The sequence below is a fragment of the Heloderma suspectum genome, chromosome 2 (assembly GCF_057233095.1).
Source record: "Heloderma suspectum isolate Gila_16-S chromosome 2, 16-S_ref, whole genome shotgun sequence".
Classification (NCBI taxonomy): domain Eukaryota; kingdom Metazoa; phylum Chordata; class Lepidosauria; order Squamata; family Helodermatidae; genus Heloderma; species Heloderma suspectum.
Window position 1 is genome coordinate 336,073,017 of NC_139459.1, and position 12,091 is coordinate 336,085,107.

The following is a 12,091-nucleotide window of genomic DNA, read 5'->3' on the forward strand; positions in this document are numbered from 1 at the left end:
CAGAATCCACATGTCAGATTTATAGGAATTCAAACTCATTTGAATCATTGCAGATTTCTCTGACATTCCTACAGGCTGGGAAAGATTCTGGTCTGAAAACATGGAAAGTCGCTGCTAGTTGGCCTAGACCAGGGGTGGGGAACCTCAGGCCCAGGGGCCAAATCTACCCCTCCTGTAGTTCCAGTACAGCCCTACAGGGGTCCCCTTCATGACCACACACTGTTTCCTTGGCCCCACCCCCTTTCCCTCAACCATTGATCATTTGGTGGTTTCTCAGGTGCTGTTTTACCCCCTAAACTTAGAAAATTTAGCTTTCTAAACTTTTAGCTTTGCTGTTTTAAAATTGTATTTTAAACTCCTGCACTGCTGCTAGGTTTTATTGTGGTTGTATTGTTATATTGTGGTTTTAATGTTCTATATATTTTAAATTGTTTTACTGTGTGTTGTTTGGTTTTAATTTTTGTGACCCGCCCAGAGAGCTTCGGCTATTGGGCGGTATAGAAATGAAATAGATAGATAGATAGATAGATAGATAGATAGATAGTTGAAATGCATCTGCTATGGCTTAGTTACTGGCTGTAAGAGCTTTCAGCTAAAATATGCTAGTATTTTTGTGGGAAGTGTGGGTGCAACTCACCTAGCTTCAAGGAGCAAAGAGAAAGGCGGATGTGTCTGCATGGAAAGAGAATAGAAAGAGAGAGGACCTCCAAGCTTCCTAGACTATCCTCTGATCTGTACTGACCTTCCTTCCCATGGTAGACTGATAATCTTATGGTTGCTGACCTCACTTCCTACTTCCTTCTTCTTCATGCTCTTGCCTCTCAGAGAAGAGACATCTCTTTGGGTCTCCCATTGTCTTGAGTTGGGGACCCTCCTATACAATACGTATTTCCTGCAATAAATGCAATCTTCCTTATTCCTTTGACCCAGAGTCTCCAGTGTGATTTATTCAGGGTAAAGCGTGTTCCTTCCACTAGGATTTCACACAGCTCACCCTCTTCAAGTGTATTGCTGTTCTGCCAACATTTTTGTATTTTGGCCCCACCTCTTTTGCCTTTGGCTCCTCCTCCTCTTTGCTTTCAGCCCCACCCACCACTGGGATGCTGCTCTTGAGCGCTTTTCTGACACTGAATTCAGCCCTCAGGCTGAAAGAGGTTCGCAGCCCTGGTGTAGACAATACTGAGCTAAATGGACCAATGGTCTAACTCAGAGCTTTCTAGGTATGCTTAGCCAGCCCTTTTCTCCATCTCACCATGTAGAAAAATACCCTCCATTTTGGGAATATTGCTCTCTGGGCCCTGCTCTAGAGGACTGTGAAGTTCATTATTGACCAGGGCCTTAGGACTGGCAAAGAGCCCACTGCCACAATAGTGTTGTTGGTTCTTGTTGAGCATGGAGCACCAAAGAAAGTCAGAGGCACCATGCAGGATTTTTGATCTTTCACACATCACTTCTTTCAGGTTAAGGAGGCCCGCAGGTTGCTTGGCCCCTCAGGGGTCCCAAGCTAGCTCTTACCATCAAGTACGGATGTATAATAATAAAAGAGGATGTGTGTGTGTCTGTCTGTGTGCCAGCCAGACCATAGCGCCAAGTGTGAAACCAAGACACCTGAAATGTGGCACGCTTACTAAGGGGACCCTAGGGGTGTGCACCTTGGGGTTGTTTTGTTTTTAAAAGCACATTAATGAATTTAAATTAATTTAAATTTGTCCATGTGGTTGAAGTTTGCAGTATCATCTTCAGTCACTAGGTGGCAGATGTCCCTAAGCAGTGCATAGCTTTGCAGTCAACACAGCTTGAAGCCTGATCAAAGTAATTTGAGGACCAGAGTTATATGGCTATCCCTTCCTCCCTGCTTCTGAGGCAGCCTGCTCAGAGGAATGGAATGGACGGACCTCTTCTTCAGGTGGCTGTTGAGGTGCAGTGTGGCAGCAGCCATGCCTAGGGGTGCCAGTGGGCATGGCTTCACTCAGATGGGGTGAGCACAATGTGTGTACAGGTGTGTAAGTTTGCTTGAAGGCTTCACTGGAAGTCTCAGCAGAAAACAGCCAGAAGGTCCAGTTATTTAAAATGCTCCAGCGTATGATTTAATGCAGGAACTCTGTGAACAAACCTGAAATATAGGTTCTTCTGTAAATCCCTGGGTGAATGTCAGTATAACTACTACCCGGGTTCCCAATGGGTGATTCTTGTGCCGTGGCATGCTGAAAGAACTGATGCGTATTCCATAGATGCGGTACTCGAAAGTGACCCAGAATTTAACAGAGAAAACCAGTACTTCCTGAACCAGAATGAAAGATATGAAGGTGCTATCAGGAGGTCGGTTTACCTTGGAAAAAAGATGGCTAAAATGGGATGGGCCCGAGATGGACCTGAATGGAGACACAGCTACAGGTGAGCTGAAGAAGTACACACACACACACACATACACACACACTTCCAAAGGAGCAGATGTGTTATCCTATTGGAGCAAAACAACAAAGACTTTTGTGGCACCTTAAAGACTAATTCATTATGGCAAAACCTTATGCTGTAATAAATTTGTTAGTCCTTTGGGTGTCACGAGACTCTTTTGTTTTTGAAAAAAACAATAAAATGCTGTTCAATTGTATTGTCTATCTTAAAGCACCTGTTTTCAGCTGAACTCAGGCCTGGTTGGCCAGGTGACCGGCCAGATGGGCGATTAAGAAAATAAATACATACATAGATACATACATCTCAGTGAGACAACTTATTAGAATCAAGGCTTCCAAAGTGGAATATCTGACCTTGGAGAGGATGTGGGATATGTTGCAGAGTTGCCAGGTCCGGATTCTATAACTTTTCAGTGGAGTAAGGAACTTGTAGTCTCACTAGAAACCACACATGGTGAATGAGCATTGTATATTTTATAGTTCTTCCATTTAAAACTATGTCTAGGCCACCTTAAAGGTAAAACCACTGAATGAGTTCTTCCGTATGGAGAGCCACTTGCCCTGTCGATGGGAAGGCATTGCACAGCTGTTCCGTCTTTTCTTTCTTAATGTATTATCTGCAGTAATATAAAAGATGGAAGAAGTGATGGGAAAACATGGGAGGGTTCCAACGTTATCTGGGTAAAATTCCAGTAAAATTCCATGGATGAGGCAGAGCGATGGATCCATAAAAGCCTTGTCTAGAAGTACCCCATGTACCCTCACTGTGGGCAGTTCTTGAATGAAAGGATTTGGATTTAGAATCAAAGCCACAGGAAAAGAGGAGGTGTTTGTGGGGTAAGTTAAAGGGAGACTCAGGGGAGGGCAACCTCCAGCCCACAGGCCTGATCCAGCCCCAAGCCTCACCCTCTGGCCTAGAGGCTACCAGGGACTTTGTGAGGAGGCAGGGAGAGCAATCCCCTTACCTCTGACCTGTGACTGGAGATAACAAGGGGGGATTCACCTGCTTGATGCTCACCTTCCCAATGGAGGGTGACTGATGCACAGGGAAATCCCTTATCCCTGATCACAAGGAGATTTGGGGAGTGGTGGCTTTGCCTGCCCTGTGTCCAATCCCCAACGGGAGCAGGCAAAGGCAGGCGGAGCAGCATCACAGTGTGCGGGCCTTCCACGATGGGAGAAGTCCTGCACGCACTGAAGCTGGTTCTGGCTGATGCACGGAGAGGATCATCCCCCTAACACACCCACCAGGGACCAAATAATGTCATGTGTGTGGCCTCCCTCTTTGATGTTGGTAGTGGTGGGCGGGATGACTTGACCTCTTCGGTGTCATTCGGTCTGTGGAGGGCAGAATGCCCACCCCTGTTTTACATATGTTGTTGTTGTTGTTGTTCAGTCGTTCAGTCGTGTTCGACTCTTCGTGACCCCATGGACCATAGCACGCCAGGCCTTCCTGTCCTGCGCTCTCTCCTGGAGCGTGCTCAAGTCCATATTCATTGCACCGGTGATGCTATCTAGCCATCTCATCCTCTGCTGTCCCCTTCTCCTTTTGCCTTCAATCTTTCCCAGCATCAGGGTCTTTTCCAGTGACTCTTCTCTTTGCATTAGGTGGCCAAAATATTTGAGCTTCAGCTTCAGTATCTGTCCTTCCAATGAGCAGTCAGGGTTGATTTCTTTTAGGAATGACTGATTTCACCTCAGATCCTCTTTGCTTTCTGCCATTAGGGTGGTATTGTCTGTGTATCTGAAGTTGTTGATAATTCTCCTGGCAATCTTAATTCCAACCTGTGATTAATCCAACCCAGCGTTTCTCATGATGTACTCAGCATATAAGTTAAATAGGCAGGGCGACAATATACAGCCTTGTCGTACTCCTTTCCCAATTTTGAACCAATCTGTTGTTCCATGTCCGGTTCTTACTGTTGCTTCTTGACCCTCGTACAGGTTTCTCAGGAGACAGGTAAGGAGGTCTGGTACTCCCACCTCTTTCAGAATTTTCCACAGTTTGTTGTGATCCACACAATCAAAGGCTTTAGCGTAGTCAATGAAGCAGAAATAGACGTTTTTCTGGAATTCTCTTGCTTTCTCCATGATCCAGCGAATGTTGGCGATTTGATCTCTAGTTCCTCTGCCTCTTTGAAACCCAGTTTGTACTTCCGGTAGTTCTCGGTGCACATACTGCTGAAGCCTAGCTTGTAGGATTTTGAGCATCACCTTGCTGGCATGTGAAAGGAGCGCAATTGTACGGTAGTTTGAACACTCTTTGGCATTGCCCTTCTTTGGAATTGGAATGTAAACTGACCTTTTCCAGTCTTGTGGCCACTGTCGAGTGTTCCAAATATGTTGGCATATTGAGTGCAGCACTTTAACAGCATCATCTTTTCAGATCTTAAATAGTTCAGCTGGAATACTGTCATCTCCGCTAGCTTTGTTGTTAGTAATGCTTCCTAAGGCTCACTTGACTTCACTCTCTAGGATGTCCGGCTCAAGTTCAGTGACCGCACTATCATGGCTATCAGGGACATTCAGATCTTTCCTGTATAGTTCTTCTTTGTATTCTTTCCACCTCTTCTTAATCTCATCTGCTTCTGTTAGATCCCTGCCTTCTTTGTCCTTTATCATGCCCATCTTTGCACAAAATGTTCCCTTGAGATCTCCGATTTTCTTGAAGAGCTCTCTAGTCTTTCCCATTCTATTGTTTTCCTCGATTTCTTTGCATTGTTCATTTAAAAAGGCCTTCTTGTCTCTCCATGCTATTCTCTGGAAACCTGCATTCAGTTGGGTATATCTTCCCCTTTCTCCCTTGCTTTTCGCTTCCCTTCTTTCCTCAGCTACTTGTAAAGCCTCATCAGATAGCCACTTTGCTTTCTTTTTCTTTGGGATAGATTTAGTTGCCACCTCCTGAACAATGTTACGGACCTCCGTCCATAGTTCCTCAGGCACTCTGTCTATCAGGTCTAATCCCTTAAATCTGTTCCTCACCTGCACTGTATATTCATAAGGGATATGATTTAGGTCATACCTGAATGGTTTAGTGGTTTTCCCTACGTTCTTCAATTTAAGCCGAAATTTTGCAACAAGAAGCTCATGATCTGAGCCACAGTCAGCTCCAGGTCTTGTTTTTACTGACTGTATAGAGCTTCTCCATCTTTGGCTGCAAAGGACAGAATCAATCTGATTTCGATATTGACCATCTGGTGACGTCCATGTGTAGAGTCGCCTCTTGTGCTGTTGGAAAAGAGTGTTTGCTATGATCAGTATGTTCTCTTGGCAAAACTCTATGAGCCTTTGTCCTGCTTCATTTTGTACACCAAGGCCATGTTTGCCTGTTATTCCGGTGATTTCTTGACTTCCTACTTGAGCATTCCAATCCCCTATGATGAAGAGGACATCTTTTTTTGGTGTTAGTTCTAGAAGGTGTTGTAGGTCTTCATAGAACCCATCAACCTCAGCTTCTTCGGCCTCAGTGGTTGGGGCATAGACTTAAATTACTGTGATGTTGAATGGTTTGCCTTGGATTTGTACTGAGATCATTCTATCGTTTTTGAGATTGTACCCCAGTACTGCTTTTCCCACCCTTTTGTTGACTATGAGTGCTACTCCATTTCTTCTAAGGGATTCTTGCCCACAGTAGTAGATATGATGGTCACCTGAATTAAATTCGCCCATGCTTGTCCATTTTAGTTTGCTGATTCCCAAGATGTCGATGTTCAATCTTGCTATCTCATGTTTGACCACCTCCAGCTTACCTTGATTCATTGATCTTACATTCCAGGTTGCTAAACAATATTGTTCTTTACAGCATCGGATTTTCTTTTCAACACCAGACACATCCACAGCTGAGTGTCCTTTTGGCTTTGGCCCAGCCGCTTCACTCTTTCTGGCGCTACTAGGAAATTCCCTCTGCTCTTCCCCAGTAGTATATTGGACACCTTCCGACCTGAGGGGCTCATCTTCCGGCGTCATATCTTTTAGCCTTGTGATACGTCCATCGCGTTTTCTTGGCAAGAATACTGGAGTGGGTTGCCATTTCCTTCTCCGGTGGACCACATTTTGTCAGAACTCTCCGCCATGACCTGTCCGTCTTGGGTGGCCCTGCACGGCATAGCTTATGGCTTCACTGAGTTACGCAAGCCCCTTCGCCACAACTAGGCTAATTGGAACACTGCCCCCTTCCTGTAACTTGCAGATGAGGTTGCAATATTCCCAGCAACCATTGGGGTGGAGCACTGCTCAGTAACCGAGTACATACTTTATATGCACCTCCCTAGTTCAATCCCTGGCCAGTTAAAAGCATCAGGTAGAAGGTGATGTGGAAGGCCACTGCCTGAGACACTAGAGAGCCACTGGGATTTGGAGTAGACAACACTGGAGTAAGTGGACAAAGAGCTGATATAAGGCAGCTTCCTAAATACCTTTAAGTCTGCGGTGGGTGGCTCTCCAGATGTTTTGGTCTACAACTCTCGTCCGTCCATAGTCAGTGGTGAGGAATGACGAGAATTATAGGCCAAAACATCTGGAGGGTCGCAGTTGTCCACGTCTGCTCCAAGTCATGCAGAGTTCTGGAATCTTGTGCCTGAAGTTAACGTGGATGGCTCCATAGCCCACAACATAGCAGAGTAACCTTCCCCTACCTGGTGACCTCCAAATGTGTTGGATGACCACTCCCAGCATTCTTGACCACTGGCCATGCTGGCTGGGAATTATGGGAGTTGCAATCCAACACATCTCCAGGGCATCCAGTTAGAGAAGACTGCAGCAGAGTGTGACAGGCAGGTGCTTTCTTTGTAGATTTCTCCATCCTTACCCTTTCACTGTAACATTCACGTGCCGGTCAGTAGTACTCTGATACACTTCGCTTTTTTGTTTCTTTTCAATGATTTTGCTACACTTATCCCAAGTATAGTTGTGGGTGTTTGATCAACAGAGGTTGAAAAGCTGTCCAGTCTCTGCCATGTGTTATTAGCCATAGGGACATTGGCATGCCATGATCTGAGACAAACAGCCGGTATGCCTTGGTTGGATATCCCACATTTTGGGACCACATTTTGTCAGAACTCTCCACCATGACCTGCCCGTCTTGCGTGGCCCTGCATGGCATAGCTTATGGCTTCACTGAGTTACGTAAGCCCCTTTGCCACAACAAGGCAGTGATCCATGAAGGGGGTTTTACATATACACCAGCTCTATTGAACCTAGTCATACTGACTACTGAGTAGATAGATAGATATATGTCTATTGTGTCGATATGTCTATTGTGTTGTAAGGCTGCAGCCTAAACACACCTTAAGGGCGCACTCTTATGCATGTTTAGACAGAAAAAAGTCCTACAACTCCCAGCATGGCTGGCTGGGGAATGCTGGGAGTTGTAGGACTTTTTTCTGTCTAAACAAGGATAGGATTGCACCCTAAAGAAAGTAAGCCTGGGACTTACCTCTGACTAACATGTATAGATTGTGCTGAAAAACTTGTTCTCTGGATGGTTTTTAGGTATATTTGATTTCGTGTTAGGGTAATTTTCTTGAATGAATATCCAAGGAATTAAGGAGAAGGGCAGATACTGCTGTTGAAAAGAGTTGGCAAGGTTTGTAGCAGCATTTTGTAGCAATAGGGGTTGGGAACAGGAAGAAAAGGTAATGTTAGGGCATGTTAATGAGTTATTTCAAAATGTCCTTGTTTGTGGGTTATCAACAGTGGGTATTAATATTGTTAGGGACTAGGACAGTATTAGGAGAAATGGAGGTGTCAGTTTGGTATGCTAAAGTTAAATGCACAGCCGAACCTCCTTTGGAAAGGATTGTACCCCAGCAATTTTGCCCCCACCCCCACCCTTTGGCATCTTTGTATTTTTGCATGGACCATTTGTTGGGAGCCAGCATTGGGAACATAACATCATCTGTATATCCTTTTCCAGGGCTCTTGGGGCTGATTTGGCATTTGCCATACACCAGATCTTTATGAAGAGCATTTTGGGGCTGGGCACAGATGAACAGATCGCCAAGTGGATCCCCTTAGCAGAAAAGCTTTATATCCTAGGAACCTATGCCCAAACTGAACTGGGACATGGTAAGTTGCCTAGCCTGTCATAGCTCTTCTCATTGACTGAGAGCCCTTGCAGTGATCTCAGCCCTGGTCCTGAATCAGTGACAAGGAAGTCCAAAAGATAAACACTTCTAACTGCGATGTCTATGAGAGTGGACCTTGCTTGCAGAAAGAAGAAATTGGGACCAGTCCTGCAGAGAGCCCAACTGGGGATCTACTGAATCTACTATTGGTCTTGTAATGCTCTGCTTTGTTGTCCCCTTGCCTTTTTGTTGTGAAGGAACTTATCTTCAGGGCTTGGAGACAACAGCCACTTTTGATGTTGCAACCCAGGAATTTATTCTCAACACACCAAATCTATCTGCCATGAAGTGGTGGCCGGGAGACTGTAAGTAGCCAATGTGTTGATAGCCTTTTGTTTCATTTCTTGCTTGGATGGTTTCCCAGCTCCTTAAGATGTAGTTTAACTGAACGTTAGATGTGTCTAAGTGGAGCATTATAAATGGAATCACTCAGAGATCCAGAGATCATAGGGAGCTGGGATGACCAACAGTTGACCTCTTCAGGTCTGTTCCCAAGCCCTTGGGTCTCATCTTCCTCACCACCATCTGTAATGACAGCTGCAATGGTTAAAAAGAACTGCTGGTGTCAACTAAAGTCTGAAAATGCTAGTTAGCTTTTCAAATAAGTGGTGTCTTCTTTTATTCCCCTCCCTTGCCCCTTGCAGTGGGACGAACAGCAACTCACGTTATTGCTTTTGCTCAGCTTTACCTGAAAGGAAAGTGCTATGGCATGCATCCCTTCATACTGCAGATCCGCAGCCTACGAGATCATTCTCCGGTACCAGGTGACTTCCTCCTGAGGGTATTGAGAGGACACCATCTCATTCCTGGTGTTTCAGCTTGGCCTGAGTGGAGGACAAATCTGGCTTTCTATCTTGAGCTTATTGATACTTCTTGTTGTGTTAATAATACTTTGCAAAAACCACTTTGTGAGGTTCACCTGAAAAGCAGTACATAAGTACCATGTGAGGTGCTGAACAAAAATAAAAAGTCCACGTCCATCAGCTCACAATCTAAAGAACATGGCACAAAAGGACGGAAAGGTGAAAGTTTGCACAAGCTGGGAGAGAATGAATGAAAGAAAAATAATTAAAGAATACAATAATTAACCTAGGAATAAGAAGAAACAGAAGTCAAATAGTATAGTTCATTAAGGAGAAGAGGGGAGGAAAAACAGGAGTTGATAATTATTTCTTAAAGTTAGAGGAATAGGAATTCATTTGAATAATTGAAAGAGATAGTTCCATACATAAGGAGACACAAGACGAAGCACAATGGAGTGGAGATTTACTGAGAAATTTCATTTTTGGTGAAAGGAAAGACAGAGGGGAATAGAGTGAAAGTAAGAAAGATAAATATGAAGGCACAATATCATTAAAAATTAAGCCTGCAATTATACACCCACTTACCTGGGAGTAAGCCACAGTGAACTCAATGGGATTTACTTCTAGGTAGACAGGTATAGGATTGCACTGTAAGAGAAGGAACCCTGCCTAAAGCATCTTGGTTGTCAAAAAGAGTCCTCCAACTGACTTGTCTCACCATCAGTAATGGGCAGCCAGACAAAATAGTGGTCTCAAGTGATCCCCAGCTTTTCTTTCTGCTTCGTAAGTTGCATCCATTGAAACCATTCCAACACCCAGGTTCCATACCATTTTCTTTAATGAACTTGGATCTGACACCCTTAATTCAACACAGCAAAGCATGGAGGTCAAAGATATGAGGGTACATTGTAGGCAGTAACAGAGTGCAGATATGGAAACTTAAGTCACTTTAACCTTTTGTTGTTTGCTTGTTTTGTTCCTTAGGAATAACGGTTGGGGATATTGGTCCCAAAATGAGCTTTGACAATATCGACAATGGCTTTCTGATTATGAAGAATGTTCGGGTACCAAGGGAAAACATGCTGGCCAGATTCTCTCAGGTACACCTGGCACAGACAAGCAGATAGGTTTATCAGGTTTTAGTTGCAGAACAGCAAGGGCCTCTAGTGATTTTCATATCCATGGAATTTCATATGAAATCTGTTCCCTGGTAGAGAATTTTGACAAAATGGGCAGGATTCAACAGGGGGCCTTCCATGCGTGGCCAGCCAGCTGGTCCTGGTGTGCACACGGCCTGTCCAGGAATGAGCATTTCAGCTCATTTCAGGGTTTCCCCCGAAAGTACTACATCGCGGCTGCCAACAGTAGCGGCATTCCACGCATGGAAGGCCCGCATTGGAACCTGCCCAATGTTGGGAACCTTCATGAGCTTTCTTCCTTTTATTTAAAATGAAAGTGAGAGACTAGACCTCATGGTTGTGGAAAAACATTTGAAATCCTGCTAGCAAAATCTGGGAAAGATTCAAATGCTCAAGATTTTGAGCCCTGGAAGCCCTGTGTCTCATTCTCTAGTCACGTTCCCTTGTTTGCAAATTGTTACTGCCTGTAATCTACTCTCATACCTTTGCCCTCCATGCGTCACTATTCCTTCCCCCTCAAATAAAAACATAATCCTAGCGTTTACAAAACCCCGGTATATCGGCTTCAGAATAAATAAATTACTCTGTTGTATGCAAATAAAAAGGGGCCGCGGTGGCTTAGTGGTGAAGATGCTGAACTGCAGACTGGAAGGTCGGCAGGTCAGCAGTTCGAGACCAGAGTGCTGCGTGACGGAGTGAGCTCCCGTCTTCAGTCCCAGCTTCTGCCAGCCTAGCAGTTCAAAAGCAAGAAATTGCAAGTAGATAAATAGGTACCGCCTCGGCGGGAAAGGTAACAGCGTTCTGTGCACCTCAGTGTTCAGTCATGCCGGCCACATGACCACGGAAGTGTCTTCGGACAGCGCTGGCTCTTCGGCTTAGAAACGGGGATGAGCACCGCACCCTAGAGTCGGACACGACTGGTTGGGGACACCTTTACCTTTACCTTTACCTTTTTATACAAATAATAGACCAACACACAAATGTTGTTTACTTGCATGTTTAATTCTTTTGGTGTAATACATTATGAATCCTCCCACCCCTAGGATTGATTCATGCTATGTTTTCTACTCAAAGTATTACTCCTGTGAATGGTTCCTGAGCCCAAGATAATGTAATGTGTACTGGCAAGTTGCTTCCCTGTGAACTGTGCACTGCAGAGAGAGGGTGTGTTTGAAATTAAAACTGTACATTTTTATGAGTACCCAGATATAGAACTGCTTAGGGAAGCAATGCCTAGACTGGGAAACTTTGTACTATAGACTGTGATTCAGACTGAATGCCAACACCCTTAGGGTGCAGTCCTATGCACGTTTAGACAGAAGAAAGTCCTACAACTCTCAGCATTCCCCAGCCAGCTATGGTATGCTGGCTGGGGAATGCTGGGAGTTTGGGACTTTCTTCTGTCTAAACATGCATAGGATTGCACCTTAAAGCCTACCTACGGATGAAGCAGTTTACTTGTATTTGCTTCCCAAGCATTGCCTTTATTGGAAATGTTGAATGTTTCTTGCTCACGGTCATTCACTGAAACAGGCAAGTCAGCAACAAATTCCATAGGTTTAATTCAGAGGATTTTGTTCTCTCATGCACTTCCATTCCCACCCCCCATT

At 44.7% G+C, this 12,091-nt stretch overlaps 1 protein-coding gene across 3 annotated transcripts in view; it reads left to right on the forward strand.

The window, feature by feature from the left end:
* The window catches only part of ACOX2 (acyl-CoA oxidase 2), a 52,484-nt gene that overhangs the window by 12,379 nt on the left and 28,014 nt on the right, over positions 1–12,091 (forward strand). For all 3 annotated transcript variants that reach the window (XM_084840526.1, XM_084840524.1, XM_084840525.1), the window contains exons 3-7: positions 2,232–2,394; positions 8,329–8,480; positions 8,737–8,844; positions 9,184–9,303; positions 10,327–10,442. In XM_084840526.1, the coding sequence (XP_084696652.1) occupies positions 2,232–2,394; positions 8,329–8,480; positions 8,737–8,844; positions 9,184–9,303; positions 10,327–10,442 (659 nt within the window). The remainder of the gene's footprint in view (positions 1–2,231; positions 2,395–8,328; positions 8,481–8,736; positions 8,845–9,183; positions 9,304–10,326; positions 10,443–12,091) is intronic.